General features: G+C 38.4%; 1 protein-coding gene across 1 annotated transcript in view; it reads right to left on the reverse strand.

Moving 5' to 3' along the window:
- Positions 1 to 14,441, reverse strand: part of CDC20B (cell division cycle 20B) — a 34,395-nt gene that overhangs the window by 4,434 nt on the left and 15,520 nt on the right. The window contains exons 5-11 of the mRNA XM_068667079.1: positions 12,051 to 12,150; positions 9,282 to 9,392; positions 7,793 to 7,989; positions 6,857 to 6,951; positions 4,114 to 4,342; positions 2,851 to 2,976; positions 2,010 to 2,127 (exon numbers count right to left, since the gene is read on the reverse strand). Of these exons, the coding sequence (XP_068523180.1) occupies positions 2,010 to 2,127; positions 2,851 to 2,976; positions 4,114 to 4,342; positions 6,857 to 6,951; positions 7,793 to 7,989; positions 9,282 to 9,392; positions 12,051 to 12,150 (976 nt within the window). The remainder of the gene's footprint in view (positions 1 to 2,009; positions 2,128 to 2,850; positions 2,977 to 4,113; positions 4,343 to 6,856; positions 6,952 to 7,792; positions 7,990 to 9,281; positions 9,393 to 12,050; positions 12,151 to 14,441) is intronic.

Below are 14,441 nucleotides of genomic sequence, written 5' to 3' on the forward strand. Positions count from 1 at the left end.
TCTTTTGCAGGTGAAGTAAACTGAATCAGAAATAGGATGATAACTAACCCTCCAGCATCACCAAGTTACCAACATCTTTTACTTATATGGTAAACGTTTTACACCATACACTGTTCTCAAAGGTAGATCTAGGTTTTCTTTGAAAAACTACATTCAAGAAAAACTACACTCAAGAATTGAGAAACCTTAATGCAACAGTTAAGACTAATGATCATGTCACTGTCCATATTATTTCTTAGAATATCACATGCAATTATCTGCAATTAATTATTGCAAATTATTTGAAATTATCTGCAAATTAATTATCTGCAAATTATATGCAATTAAAAGAGCCATAAATATCCCACAAATGAGTAGGGATAAGGAAGAAAAAGCAGCACAGATAAGCAGCACAACACAAGGATAATCTGTAACCAGATAAACAAATGTCTTTGCTGACCTCTCTTCCTTTTGTCTTTGTTTTGACTATTCTCTGATTTTCCCTTACAGTCTAGTACTGAAGTCAGGTCACTGGTTCCAAGGACAGCATGCCAGGATAGCACACATCAGAAATTTAATAAATGCCCTCAAATGTAATAATAGGGTATAAAAAGCATTTGTTAATATAAACTATGTCTGTCAGGTTAAAAATGCAAAGCTTCATTTGTTATATCTTGTCGATGAGTGTGAAAACCAACCATACTTGATAAAATCCAGCCATGTGCAAATTTGTGCTTTCCTTTAACTTCAGATTGTCTACTGGATCACTTCAGCTAACACTGGAACAAATAAAACACAATGCATCTGACTGACAGCAAGCTCCAGCAACAAAAAAGGCTTAGTGTCAAAAAACAACTGTGATACGTAGCTCTGCAGCTTCATGGACCAATACAGAGTTGTAAGGGAATTCCAGCGCATGTCAGCATGGCACAAGGGAAACATGCTGCATTACATTGCTTCACAGCCAAAATCATTAACTAAAACTCAGACATAGAGATTTATTTCAAACTTCATTTGGAAGCTGGTTCAGTATCCTGGCATGACCAGCTGTAAAACAGTAATCCCACTTCTGGTTCATTTTATATAGAAGGCCACCAGCCTACAATATACTGGCAACAACACTCAGTCCAGGCCCAGCAAACCTTAGGGTGAAGACACCCCCAACATCCTGCACCTGGGGTGGTGTCCTGGTTTCAGTTAGGACAGAGTTAATTTTCCTCCTAGTAGCTGGTGGAGTGCTATGTTTTGGATTAGGATGAGAAGAGTGCTGATAACACCCTGATGGTTTAATTGTTGCAGAGCAGTGCTTACACTAAGCTTCTGACTGTCCTGCCAGCGGGCAGGCTGGGGGTGCAGCAAGAGCTGGGAGGGGACAGACCCAGGACAGCTGACCCAAACTGGCCAAAGGGGTATTCCGTACTGTTTGGGGTCATGCTGAACAATATATAGGGGGGGCTAGCTGGGATATGGTGGGACCGGCTGCTTGAGGTGAGGCTGTGCATTGGTCAGCAGGTGGTGAGCAATTGCATTGTGCATCACTTGTTCCATACACATTAGTAGTAGTAGTACTGTTATCATCATTATTGTTATTACTATTACTATTATTATTATATTTTTCTGTCTTAATAAACTGTCTTTATCTCAACTCAAGGGCTTCACTTTCCCGTTTCTCTCCCCCATCCCAGAGAGGGAGGGGGGAGGGTGAGCGAAAGGCTGTGTGGTGTTTAACTGCTGGCTGAGTTAAACCACAACAGGTGGCCTTAGAAATGATAAGAGAACCCCATCATTAAAACCAAGGAATTTTACAGAAGCAACTTACGCCGTTATCTTAATAAGTCAACCTTTACAATTCCATACATCTGGATTCTGTGAATGAATGTATGCACGTAGGTAGTGACAGGAAGTGTGGGCGACTGCTCTTTTTAACTTTATTTTACTTAAAAGTATAAGGTTTGCATTTGTGAAAACGTGTTGATTAGACAGGAAGATAGCTAATTGAAATAGTTAAAACTTTTAACTGAAATACTTGCCATAGAGTTTCAATGAATTGACAAGCATGGGATACTCCCACATTTTCATCTGATTTCCAGGAAGGCCTTGTCCAGTCATCAGTTCACTGGTTTTAGGTAACCAGAGCAAGGAACAAATCTATTGCAATGTAAAATAATGTTTTAGTTTTCAGAAAGGCTTGATATACACCATTCAGTAGATCTGAAATGTTTTCTACAGTATTTAAACAAGCCGAGAAGTAGCCCCAACAGAATATTTGCTTATTTAGAAGGATCTTTCCATTTCTTGCAATACTTGAAAGCACAGCTGTTTTATTGTCTAAATGTGGTAATAGCCTATCAGTATAAAACCAAAGCCCTTTAAACACATCTTCAGCTAAGTTGTCATAGCTCCAGGAATATCAACAGTTATGCTGCTTTATTCCAGCCGACAATCTGTTCTTCTGTCTCCGAATATGCAAACTCCAGAGACTGATGTTTGCCCTCTGACTCTTAGACTTCTCCCTACACCAGCACTCTGGGATGTTTCCTTCCCACTCAATGTTCTCTCCTCATGAGAGTTTTGGCCAAAACCATCATTGTCACTACGGAAAAGAAGATAAAGAGTGTCTGGCTGTGAGACCACCTCCTCTTCAAGCACTTCTGTGTGGAGACAGAAGTGGTGAATTAAAAACAACAAACTGCTTCTGAGTCCAGCCATACACTGCGGTGCTGAATGTAGCACAATGCTACAAGAAGCAGATCCAGAGAAAATCCTGCTGTTCCTCTGTCCACAGAACCACCCTCAAAGTCAGTGGGAGTTTGCCAAATGAGCACAGCTATACAAGAAGAGCCCAAGCATGCAGACATTTCATCATTTCACCTGAGAATCTGTAGCTGCACTTTGGATGATTTTCTCACGGTTTATGTCCCAGACACGCAAAATCCCATCTTTCATTCCACCCCCTGTAGCAAGGACTTTGGACTGCCAAGGACACCAGTTCATAGCCTGAGAAGAAAAAAAAAAAAAGAAAAGGAAAAGAAAACATATGCCAGAACAGACTAGGAGGTTAGCTCAAAAAACAGAGAATAGATTTTGCTTAAAAGCCTAACTGGAAAAATGAACTGCAACAAGCACTCAGAACGTATCTTTTTTTTTTTTTCCACCCTATATCATTCTCCTGCTTCCATATACACGCAGAATGTAGGATCCCAAACCTCCAAGCATTCCTTCCTTTGACATTGCTTCACATTAGCACCCCCTCCATCACACAAGCCCATTACACTCTAGCTTCTCTGCTTCCCCTTCACAAGTCACAGAAGTACCAGAAGAAGCCAGCAGAATACAGTCTGACTTAACTGTCTGAAAAAGCCATCACAGAAGCTTCAGCAACATGGCTTACAGGACTTGAAAGAAAGATGACCTCTTCGAGTTATTTCCTCAGTATGCCTAAGGCCAAGTCTCTACCTGAAGAAAAGCTACTAAGAACTGAATTCTACCTGTTTCAATAACCTTCTCTAACCCTTTAACATCAGTGTTTCAAGCCAGACACAGAATTTTCTGGGAGGAATAACAGTTCATATATGCTAGACTCCTCCTTACTGCTGATACCTGTCCTGTCTCCCTCACAGACTGGGACTTTATAAAGTCAGAGAATCTAAATTGTCCCGTTTCCAGTTTCTCAGTTCAGATCCTTTGTTACCATCAATCATAACCTGAAATGCGAATATGATCAGGAGGTCAAAAGAAACCTCACATTTAAAATAATTTCAGCAGAAGGAAGTTCTGAGAGACTTTTCCAGAACTCCTATTATTGAAAGGTCTTGTTTGGTAACTTTTAAGTATTGTGCCAGTGAAGTCTTCTGCACAGGATAGAGAAGGAGGGGAGCAGGCTGTAGGTTTCATTGCTGTTTGATATAGTATTTACAAAGGCCTACTGATTTGGTAACATTTCCTAATCAGTCAAAGCACTAGCACACTTATCTGCATGAGAACTGGTCTGAAAATTAACTGCATTGGAGTCGGGAGAAGAAGCTAACAGAAATCCAAAGAAACTGAAATAATCTGAAAAAATCCATAACTGTTTACATCAACAACATAATTTCATGAGATCAAATACAGAAAAGATGTTCCTCCACCATATACCTTAACTGCTGAAGAGTGAGGTATGGTCTTCAATGGCTGTGACTGCACTTTCACACCAGGGTCACTAGGCCAGATATTCAACGTACCATCATTAGATCCACTTGCGAGCAGCTGGTCGGTTAGTGACCATTTCAGGCTGCAAATGCTTTGTTTGTTTTGGCAAAGAGTCCCAATGTGGTGCTGAGCAACGCGAACATCATGATGATGAATAGATCCCAGTCTTGAACCACTTTAAATGAGAAAAAGACAGCTTACATTTGATGTTAATGACAGCAATCTACCTCACCATATTCATGTTTCTTCAGTGGTTTCAGAAGCAAACCACATCAGAGCAAAGCATGCATGCAGTACAACAGTACTTTGTCGGGGGCGGCTCACAACAGAAAGGGACAAAGCGGCTGCTCGGAACCAGCCAGGCAAAATACCTGTTCTTCATCATGGTTTTCATTTGCCTGAATCCACATTGCCACCTATGCCCGCTTGTTCAACAGTTAACCACTCAATGTAAACTCTTTCCATTCTTCAAAAAAAGTATTTTTGCAACATGAATTTTGCCAAGGCTGGATGCGACTCCACACCCAACAAAGAGGCAGTGTAAAACTGCACTGGCCTGGGAAAAGGTTTACTAGTCACTGTGTTCTTCCATCCTGTCCCCCCTCTTGGCCCCTTTCTCTTTCCCTTTTCCAGGTTGAATGAAAGTCTGCACCAGTCACCTCTACCCGTCACAGCATATTTCCCCTCTTTGTCTGACACTGCTGCACTAGTTACCTGTTAGAAAATGGGTGCATGGTTTTATCTGTCCTGAGGGTCCACTCCCTCAGGCTGTGCTCTCCCACGGATACCATGGCCAGAAGAGTCAGTCTACCAAAGGAAGGAAGAAATACCCTGTCTGGAAGCACAGCTACTGTTAGAGTTTATCTCCTGGATGTGGGTTTTACTCATCAGTGGTTACTGCCTTTCTAAGGATATTACCTACATTAAACATATACCAAAACAATAGAGCCTCCTGCTGGAAATTAACATTTCCTGTTCTGATGACACTGAAAAAATCAGCAAATTCACTACCTACTTTCTGGGTATCCGAGAAACAGGTATCTGACATTACTGCAACAGATCCATTTCAGGCAATAACAACTGGAGACCTTCCCATACTGACTCTTAAGAGATTTCTCAGATGCAAGTAGAGTGATTTGGAAGCTCTAAAAATGCACAAAGTGACTGAATGCCACTCTATTGTGCTTGGATTACCTACCTGCCATGCTTTTGAAGTCTACAAAAGCCTGAAAGATTTCAACCAAGCAGTGCACTAGTGAATATTAAGCACATCTTTATGGAAAATATTTATAAATATACATAGCAGTATATGCATTATATGCAAAGGCATGATTATTTATCTCCTGAAGATTTGTATATATTTTTCCTCCTAAATAATAAGCATTAATTCTAACCAAAAGAGATGAATTGAATGGCCAAATTAAGGTTTTCAGTTATTGTAGTGGTAGAGATGGGAAGGAGCCTGGCTCCCGAGAATCCTGTTTGAAAATAAAGTTTTTTATTTGGTATACTAAGAAATCAGAATTATTTGCTTTTGACAAAGAAGATAGTATCTGTTTTGCTAAAGACAAATAGAAGCTAATAAAAACTTGGGACAAGTTAATTTGTAGTACTGAAATTTATTTAGAGGTTCATTATTTTGAGGATGTATTGTTGGGCAATTTTTAACCACAGGAATTAGTGTGCAATCCCAAAGTATCAACTGTTGATATTGAAGTTTTCTGTAAGAATTCTGCTTTTATTTTAGTTATAATGAATGCTAATTCCATGCCTTTTTTTTTTTTTATGGATTATTTTAACTGTGCAGTAATGAACTGGTTAGATTCAGACCTAAAAAGAGAAATCTTTTATCTGAACCTAGATTATCAACAATAACTGTAGTTCACAGATCCACGTTGAATTTTATAATCATTTTCTACTCAGAGATTTGTAATGCTTCTGTTGTTTTCACTACTTTGGCCAAGCTGAAATGCACACTGAAACTAATCATTACTGTTACAAGGTTATGCCACTTGGCACTGACAGGTGTTGAAGCTACACCCTTGTAGCTTAGCCCACCACAGTACCTACTTCTGCAAGAGCCACAGCACTTTATTATCTGCTTGATTATCTGGTATCCTTGTACCTCACTCCATCTACCACACCCAACAGAACCAAAAGCCACAGCATCATATGAAATAAAAATAAAACTACCTCTAGTGTTCTTATCAAGAGATACTTTCATCTTGAGGTTAACAACAAAGTTAGTCAACCTTTGCTATTGTTTCCGTGTTGCTATGTAACTAAAAAGACAGGTGCTGCCATGATATCAATAGAGCCTAAGATACAGGCCCTCTCCCTTGCATAGAGTAGGCTAACGTTTTTGGAGCCCAGACCCACTGGAGACAACATCATTTAGAGCTCAGGCTTTTCACAAAACTAGAACCATAGTCTCCACATCCTAGTGAGATTCTGCAAGTGCTGACAGTTTTCTAAAAGAGTGAGAAGAAAAGACTAAAGAAGTGGGCTAAATTCCCTTTGGCTTCTATCCTGCCATTAAGGAAACCTACGTATTATTCCTGCAAAGTCTGTCAAGTCACAGGATATATCACCTACAAGCAGAGCCAACAAAAACAGCTAAAATGAAAGCTTGACACTTGTCTAAGTGAAAGCATCAGGACTCTTTCTGGGAACATGCTACACCACCCACCTGCTCAGAATATAATGATTCCAGCTCAGAGCACCAACTACAGACAGGTGACCAAACATATTTCTCAACCTCTTTTTGGTTTCAATGTCCCACAGCTGCCAATCCAAAACAAACAAAACAAATACAAATTTAAGAGGTAAAATATATACATATATATAGTTCTCATAATTTGTTTGCATGTAAACCACTGCCCAGTTCTAGTTTGACATATGGACAACTTCAAGCTCATTTATTTCACAACTAAGACAAGAAGGAGTATTTTCAAATTTTACTGTGAGGGAATGTGCATCTCTGAGATTAAAGCCATTTATTTATATGGCTGTGTTTGGAAGTGCATGTTTGAAAGCACTGCCCTTCAGTACCTTCAGACTGCTGACTCAGAACTGCAGCAGGTAGATCCCCATATTTTCTAGCATCTCAGCCAAGGTCCAAAAAAAACTTTCAATAACAGGACTGCTCTGTAACAGCAGCCTGAGGGGTATGGGTATAATCAGACTGAAGTCAAATTCTGCATGTAAGTGTGTGAATCCATAAAGAGAATTTTAGCTGAAGTTCTAAAGGCATCTGTCAGTACTGGACAGATCTCTTTGCAAGAGATGTACAAGAAAGAATAGCCTGTGCTGAGAAAAAAAATAATTTAGAGTTACTCTTACTTTTGGAAAAATTCTGACTCTTTGGACAGCTGAGTCTTTAGTTCAGTCACCAGCTCTTTCGTAGCTTCATAGGCTCCATGTAGATAATAGTGGATAGCATTTACTTATTCAATAAAATGCATGTTAATATGGGATAAGTGCTAAATGTTGTCTCCAGAAGGGTTTTTCTGTATTTCAGCCAACCTTTCTGTTTTGTTTCAATTAAAAAAAAAAAATACATATTGTCTTGTGGGTATTTTAGCTAGAAATGGAGAAAAGATTGAAAAAGTAAATTATTAAGTACTTGCACTTCTCCATCACTAGTGCCAACTGCAAGGCAAGTTCCTTCTTTTATCCAAGCCAGAGATGAAATGTATTTGGAACAGGAATTCAAACCAATGCTTTCAATGCCTTGAAGAGTTCTTCCATTCAAGATGTGTGCAGCAGGTCCTACAGCAACAGCAATGAGATTTTCAAGGTTCCAGTCCAGTATGTTCAGATCTAGAAGAAAGCTACTAGAAATCACTGCAAGAAGGTTGTAGGTAGGTGATGGGAGAGATGTGCATGGTTTTGGGGGAGAAGTGTTGTTGTTTTGTTTGTTTTTCAATAGCTATGGGAAAACTTCAGGACATTGTTTCTATGAAACCATTACTAGCTACTGTTCGATGAAGACACCAAATGAGAACTAAATGAAGGAGAGTATTTCTAACAAGTCAAGGTCTTCATCAGGCTAGTGTCCACAAGCTGGTACACCTGTACAGCAGAACGTGACTGACAGATTCCTCATCATTTTTTTTTGCATCTATCATACACCATTTTGGATGCTCACATCACTCTAATTTCTGCCACCAGAAATGAGGGTTCTTCATCACTAGTTGTTTGCCAGCTGTTTGATTAGAGTCCTGGTTGCTGCAGTCAGAAATAAGTATTACAAAATCATTTCCAAAGACTATTTATGCTTAATCTTGGGACACACTTTGTGCATAATCAGTGTAAATGATCCAGGTAGAAATCCAGCCTCAATCTGCATGCAAATAAACCTTTGTCCTGCTCACAGATTTACATCTAAAGAACATTTGTAAGGACATGTTAAAAGTTGAAATAAAAAAAGCACGGGGACACTTTTTAACACTTTCATATACAGGGTTGTTAGAACGTTGGAAGTGTTAAGACACATACTTGGTGCTTATATTTATTCTATTATTATTATTATTATTTTATTGTTATTGTTCTTATTATTTTATATTTGGTGCTATATATTTAGACCAGAAATCCATGCATGTTCAGGTGTAACTTGTGTATGCTTAATTTTTGCCTATACATCACCAAACATGTAAGCGAGAATTTAGTTCAGAAGGTATGTGTCATCTAAACTATAGACAACAGCAATGATGTCTCCCTAAACCAAGAGATTTCAAAGTCTTCTCAATAAACCTGCTGCTGTATTAACAGTCTGCTAGACATCCAAAGCTGATATCTGAAATGTCCTCTGCTTAATTAATAAGCAGGGATAAGTATATTGGTTTGACTTTAAAGTTGTATTGATACCTATTGCTGAAGAAAGCTGCATGAGATGGAGGTGATACTGATTCTTGGGTTTGATCGGTCATCTCTACATCCTGAGTCAGGCAGTTTTCAAAGGTGAAATGTTATTAAAAAAAAATTACATTATGCATAAGTCTTGGAGAGTTTCCATTTGATCTGAAGGGGACACATATTTGCCATCTTTCTAGATGCATATATCAGTATCCCCAACCTCTGCAGAAGCCTTTGAATAGAAGAAAGTAACTTACAGTAATCATCGCGCAAACCAGCAATATGAAGCCTCATTTCTGGCTCCAATGACATGGGTGACTTCACAGTGGTAACAGCTCTAAACTCATTCTGTGTCCTTTCTTGGCATCCTGTATTTGAAGATGCACCATGCACAGTTCAATAATGCAAAATACCACCAGTTTTTCTCATGCCTAAGCCTTTCACACTGACTATATTAGACTGTCCATTGTCCATAGCATTCCAGAAGGGTTTGATTTATCCTGTGTAGGCCAAAACACTGCACACAAAAGTAGGTGAAAGCTACCTTTTAACAACTCTTTCAAATCTCCATGGATGTAATTTGCTAGAGTGAAGAATAGGGTCCACTATATTTTATTTAAGTTGTCTCACAGCTCAGTGCAGATCATGGTTCACTTTGTCTTTGGTTAGCTTTCTGTCAGAAGTTGTTATTACCAGTTCATATGGACTCTCCCACCTTAAAACCCTCTCAGACAGCAATTAACCTTTTTGCTTTCTGATGTTAATATCACGTTAAAAGGTCTCTCCCACCAACATCTAACCACAGGAAAAGGTTTTAATGCACACCCACTTTGATCACAGCACACTAAGCTTGTGACAATGCAAAAGTGAGAAACAAAAGCAGTAGCAGTAAAAAACAGGTATGAGCAAACAGAAGAGTAAGCCCTTGTGGTCATAGTCTACGGTACGCTGCAACTGCTAAGCATTGTAGGAAAAGATCATTAGCACCATGAATCATTTAATGCTATATTTTTATGAGTAAGAAATTGTCTTTTTGTAATATGCAGAGAAAAGAGCTGGAGACTCATATTTCTGCACTTTCCTCTGTTTTGACTTCATTTTTGAACTATTCTCCAGAGAGGAATACTTAGAAAGAATGCCAAAAGCTTCAAGGGCAGAATAGATTATCTACCTTGACAACTAACCTTTTCTGTTCAAAAAAAAGTCAATACTCACAAGTTTTTGCACTCTGTAACACAAATACATGCATTATCATCCCACACGGAAGTCTTATCAATGACAAATTGTGGAGAACATTTCACACACTCCTTTCCTACTTTGTCCTTAGTCTTCTTCCCTAATCCAAAATGAATTTCTGCCAAACAACTGTTTCTCCTCTCGACTGTAGCACCTCCCCCCTAAATGAAGACTGTAGATTAGCAAGAAGTAGGCCACGGTGATTTTTTTCCAGATCTAAGTCTGTGGAATTAAAAAATTAAGCAGGATTGCAGGAACAACTGAGTGTGAGACCTTGCTTGCCCTATGCAGTATGTAACACTTCTTCCTAACACTAAAAATGGTCCGATAGCACTGAAATAAGATTTGTCTGGGCAGCAATATATATTTCTAATATCTAGATTCTGGGTTATTTTTTGAAAATTTACTGTTTCTGAACCCAGACAAATAGGACAGTTCAGGGAAGCTACAGCACTTAATTATAACAGTTGGAGAATGACAACTTTTGACACAATTTGAAAATGATTTTCTTCTTTAATATTGGTAGCTGGGATTAAGGATTGAGATAAAAAGGATGAAATCATCTGTGTAACTCATTTCAGCTTTCTCTTCTCTCACATGCAATTTATCTACCCCAAACTCGTATTGATACGATTTCAGCTCTATTCACATGTCCATATATGGACACATGAATGTGCATAACATACTTTCTTATTAGTGGAAAATAAGCTTTATTACACCATTTTGTGTTATTTTGCCTGAGTGCTAGAAGATCATCACTGTTTTTTGATAGGATTTCAGGTCTCAAATGCATATGTCACTTCTCAGAACGAGACTCAGGAAGAGGTAAGTAGTCATCACTGGCATGTAAGACCACTTGATCAACAAGTAGATATGTGGAATAAAACCCAGTTTTCCTGATACCTATATTCATTTGCCATTAAGAAAAAAATACTGTGACTATCCCCTATACTGTTGCTATTGACTGCTTTGAAGCAAGTTTTATGTGCATGGAAAAGAGTAACAAATGAATATACACCAGTCTCTCACATGCCCCCGAACTTCTTCCGCATGAGCTGAACTCCAGTCATATAGAGGTTGTTTCTCACTATTTTTACATGAGCATGAATCAATCTCTGAATGGAAGGAGTCCAGCACAGAAATAGCCAGATCACCAAAACAGATTACCTAAGACAGAACACAGTAAAATTTTGGTTTGGTATCTTACAAAGTGTTGCATACCCAAAAAAACTCTGGGAATATCTGTATTATTTGACAGATTAGATTCTCACATCTCACCTGGCTTCCAGTCCCCTGATCATTCACACTCTCTGTATGCTCATTCAGTCCTAGGATATTTTTGGAGTGAACTAAACTAATCAACTCCCAGTCAGATGAAACCAGAAGCAATGCTAGGGACAATCTGTTCCAGCTACCTTTCCCTACAGGTAGGTGCAACAAGATTCCACTATCTCTGTATGTTTTACACTCTCATGTACCTAGAAGTCCATCCAATACTTACCACATTCCCTATCTGAAAGTCAAAAGGAATTCATGTGTCTGATCGTGCCCAAAGGAGAGCCAGGTAAAATACTAGGTGTTAACCACAATGGAAGAGGTGGGTGCTATTGCTTCAAAGGCAGTGGCAACTGAAGGAGAAGTAGCCTGAAGCTGCGTACATCTCAGCCACTTTGTATTATTTTGCAACACTTTTTGGAACAGATGTTTTTTTTCATGGTAGATGCAGCCTACTCTATCTTCCTGTTCAGTGTGCATGGGGGTATTTGCTATAGTGGAACACAGGAACATACCTTTCCAGATGCAACTGCTATTTTCACAAACCTTCATGTCTACACTTTTGACCATGCTACATCCAACCTCTTGGACCACTGGAAGCTGAGTAGAACATCTCTGCCAATACATTGAAGTGAAAAGATGATTGAATGAAGAAATGTAACAAAATGTATTATTTAAATATAAAGGATAGCATAAAAATCAAAAAGACACAATATTTTTTACATGAATGTTTTAGAATGACTTGACTCTTGGATGGGAGATCAGTTAAAAATACACAATACCACTGTCCAAATCATATGCTCTGGCTAGAGTTATCATCTTTCCTTCCATAAAACACCAATTCACTGCTAACAATCATACAAATTCTAACAAAGCTGTTTGAACAAGGCCATCTTACCAGTGGAAAAGTTCTCAGGCTCTGTATGTGTACATATCACCTACTGAAACTTAGTGCCTTCTTGCCCTCTTTTAATTCGTATTGGCCTAATTTTAGCAGCATACAATGATAGATTTTCTACATGTAGGCAATATGTCTGATGCCTCAGGCTTGCTGATCAGTTTTGTAATGCATACATTGCAAGGTCCTTGATACCAACATGAAACCTACTCAGACCAGGGTCCCGGGGTCTGGACACCACGATCCCATTTCTTAAACAAGTATTAAAATTTGAATCCACAGGTGCTAAAAATATAAACAGGATGTTATTTATATAAATAACAATTGTATATGTAAAAATATAAGCAGGGGAATAATAATTTTTATAAAATTTCCTTGTGTGTCAGAGAAACAGATAATGCAGCAGACAAAGATAAGAAAAGGGAGATGTGACATGTTATTGGAACTCTTCCCTTAAAAAAAAAAATAGGTTAGGCCCTAGTTAGGTTTAGGCAAAATCAGGTAAAGGCTCAGATCAGTCCCATAGGATATGAATCCCTACACCAATCTCTAATAATATGCATTTCTTCCCAATGTTGTTTCACTTAATTGAACACTCTGATGTTAGTTGTCTGGTCTGTAATTCATTATTTACAGTCAGGTGGAAGTGCAGCTGATGTTTTTACCAGCCACTCAGTATGCTCTTTCTCCAGTGTCTGTGAAATCTATCTTTCCAAACACATCCAGTGTTACTCTTCTTAAAAACCCTGTTGTAATCACGATAAGAAATGTCTTAAATAAATATAACTGGAAAAAAAGGTTAGATTTTTATACATCCCATCTGTTCTACAGCAAGCCTTCAGCTCTGAGAAGCACTTTTTGCATGATTTATATAGACAACTTGGCAGAAAGCTAATCAGATTGCTTGGATCTGTGTCCCTCTAAAATAAGTACAGACATTTCTATGGAAAACCTATTGTGTGTACAGGAAAGTAATCTTTTGGCCCACAAGGAGACCACACACATTCACTGGAATGTGAAAAGATTTTATCCCACAATGTTATCTCAAAGACCCCCACATCACACTTACAGGAAGTTATTGTGGTCCTTGATGTAAAACTCTGAATATCTTAGTTCTAACTCAACTTCTGATGTCAGTCATAGTATAATTCTAGGTACTGTAGAGATGAAAGACTGACACAGAAGAGTGAAAACAACAGCATGCACGTACATCTTTAAAAATGCATTGAAATTTAAGAAAGGAAGTATGTTTTACAAATATTACTTCATAGAAAGTTTTTACCTTCTTACAAAAAGACTTCATTAAATTTCTTTGTGAAGAAATACTACTTTGTGAAGGGAAGTGATTGCCCTGAAAAACAGGTTTCCCAGAATGATGTAGAAAGCATCAGTCCTTTTGCAACATTCAATAACCTTCAAGAGTACAAGTTTTAAAAGATAACAACCAATAAGCCTGTTAGCCCAGCTATTCTGATACTAATTCTTCTTCTCGGAAGTTGATCTTCATACCCTCATGAAAATTTCTCAATAATATTAATAAAAAGTATAAACCAGTACAAGCAAGGACATTGAGTATGCAGCTATGAAGCATCCTTACTCAACAGTTATAGTCAAAATGTAATCACTTGAAAACAGCTGTCATGGTCTTCAGTACTGATCTTGCAACTGGTGCAATCAAGGAGAGGACCAGTGAGAAAAAAGCATTGTGACTGACCATAAGTTTACAACTTAATATACAAATAGTTGCAATCAGATAGGACTAAAATCAGGAGGTAGCTTTGAGGGTAATGTTACGGTAATAACTTTTCCTAACACAGATAAGTATCACTGTGATTCACATGAGAAAACAATTTTCAAGAAGTTAGTTAGGGGAAATGGGTGGGTGTCTGGTGCAGAGGTTTATTAAAGGTGACCAAACAGCAGCAGACAAAGCCCACAGAGAAAAAAAAGGTGTGAAAGGTTTGTCAGGGTACACTAGCAAAAATGAATGGATATAGTGGACAGCAAT

This window comes from Anas acuta, chromosome Z (assembly GCF_963932015.1).
Source record: "Anas acuta chromosome Z, bAnaAcu1.1, whole genome shotgun sequence".
In the NCBI taxonomy this organism is placed as follows: Eukaryota; Metazoa; Chordata; class Aves; order Anseriformes; family Anatidae; genus Anas; species Anas acuta.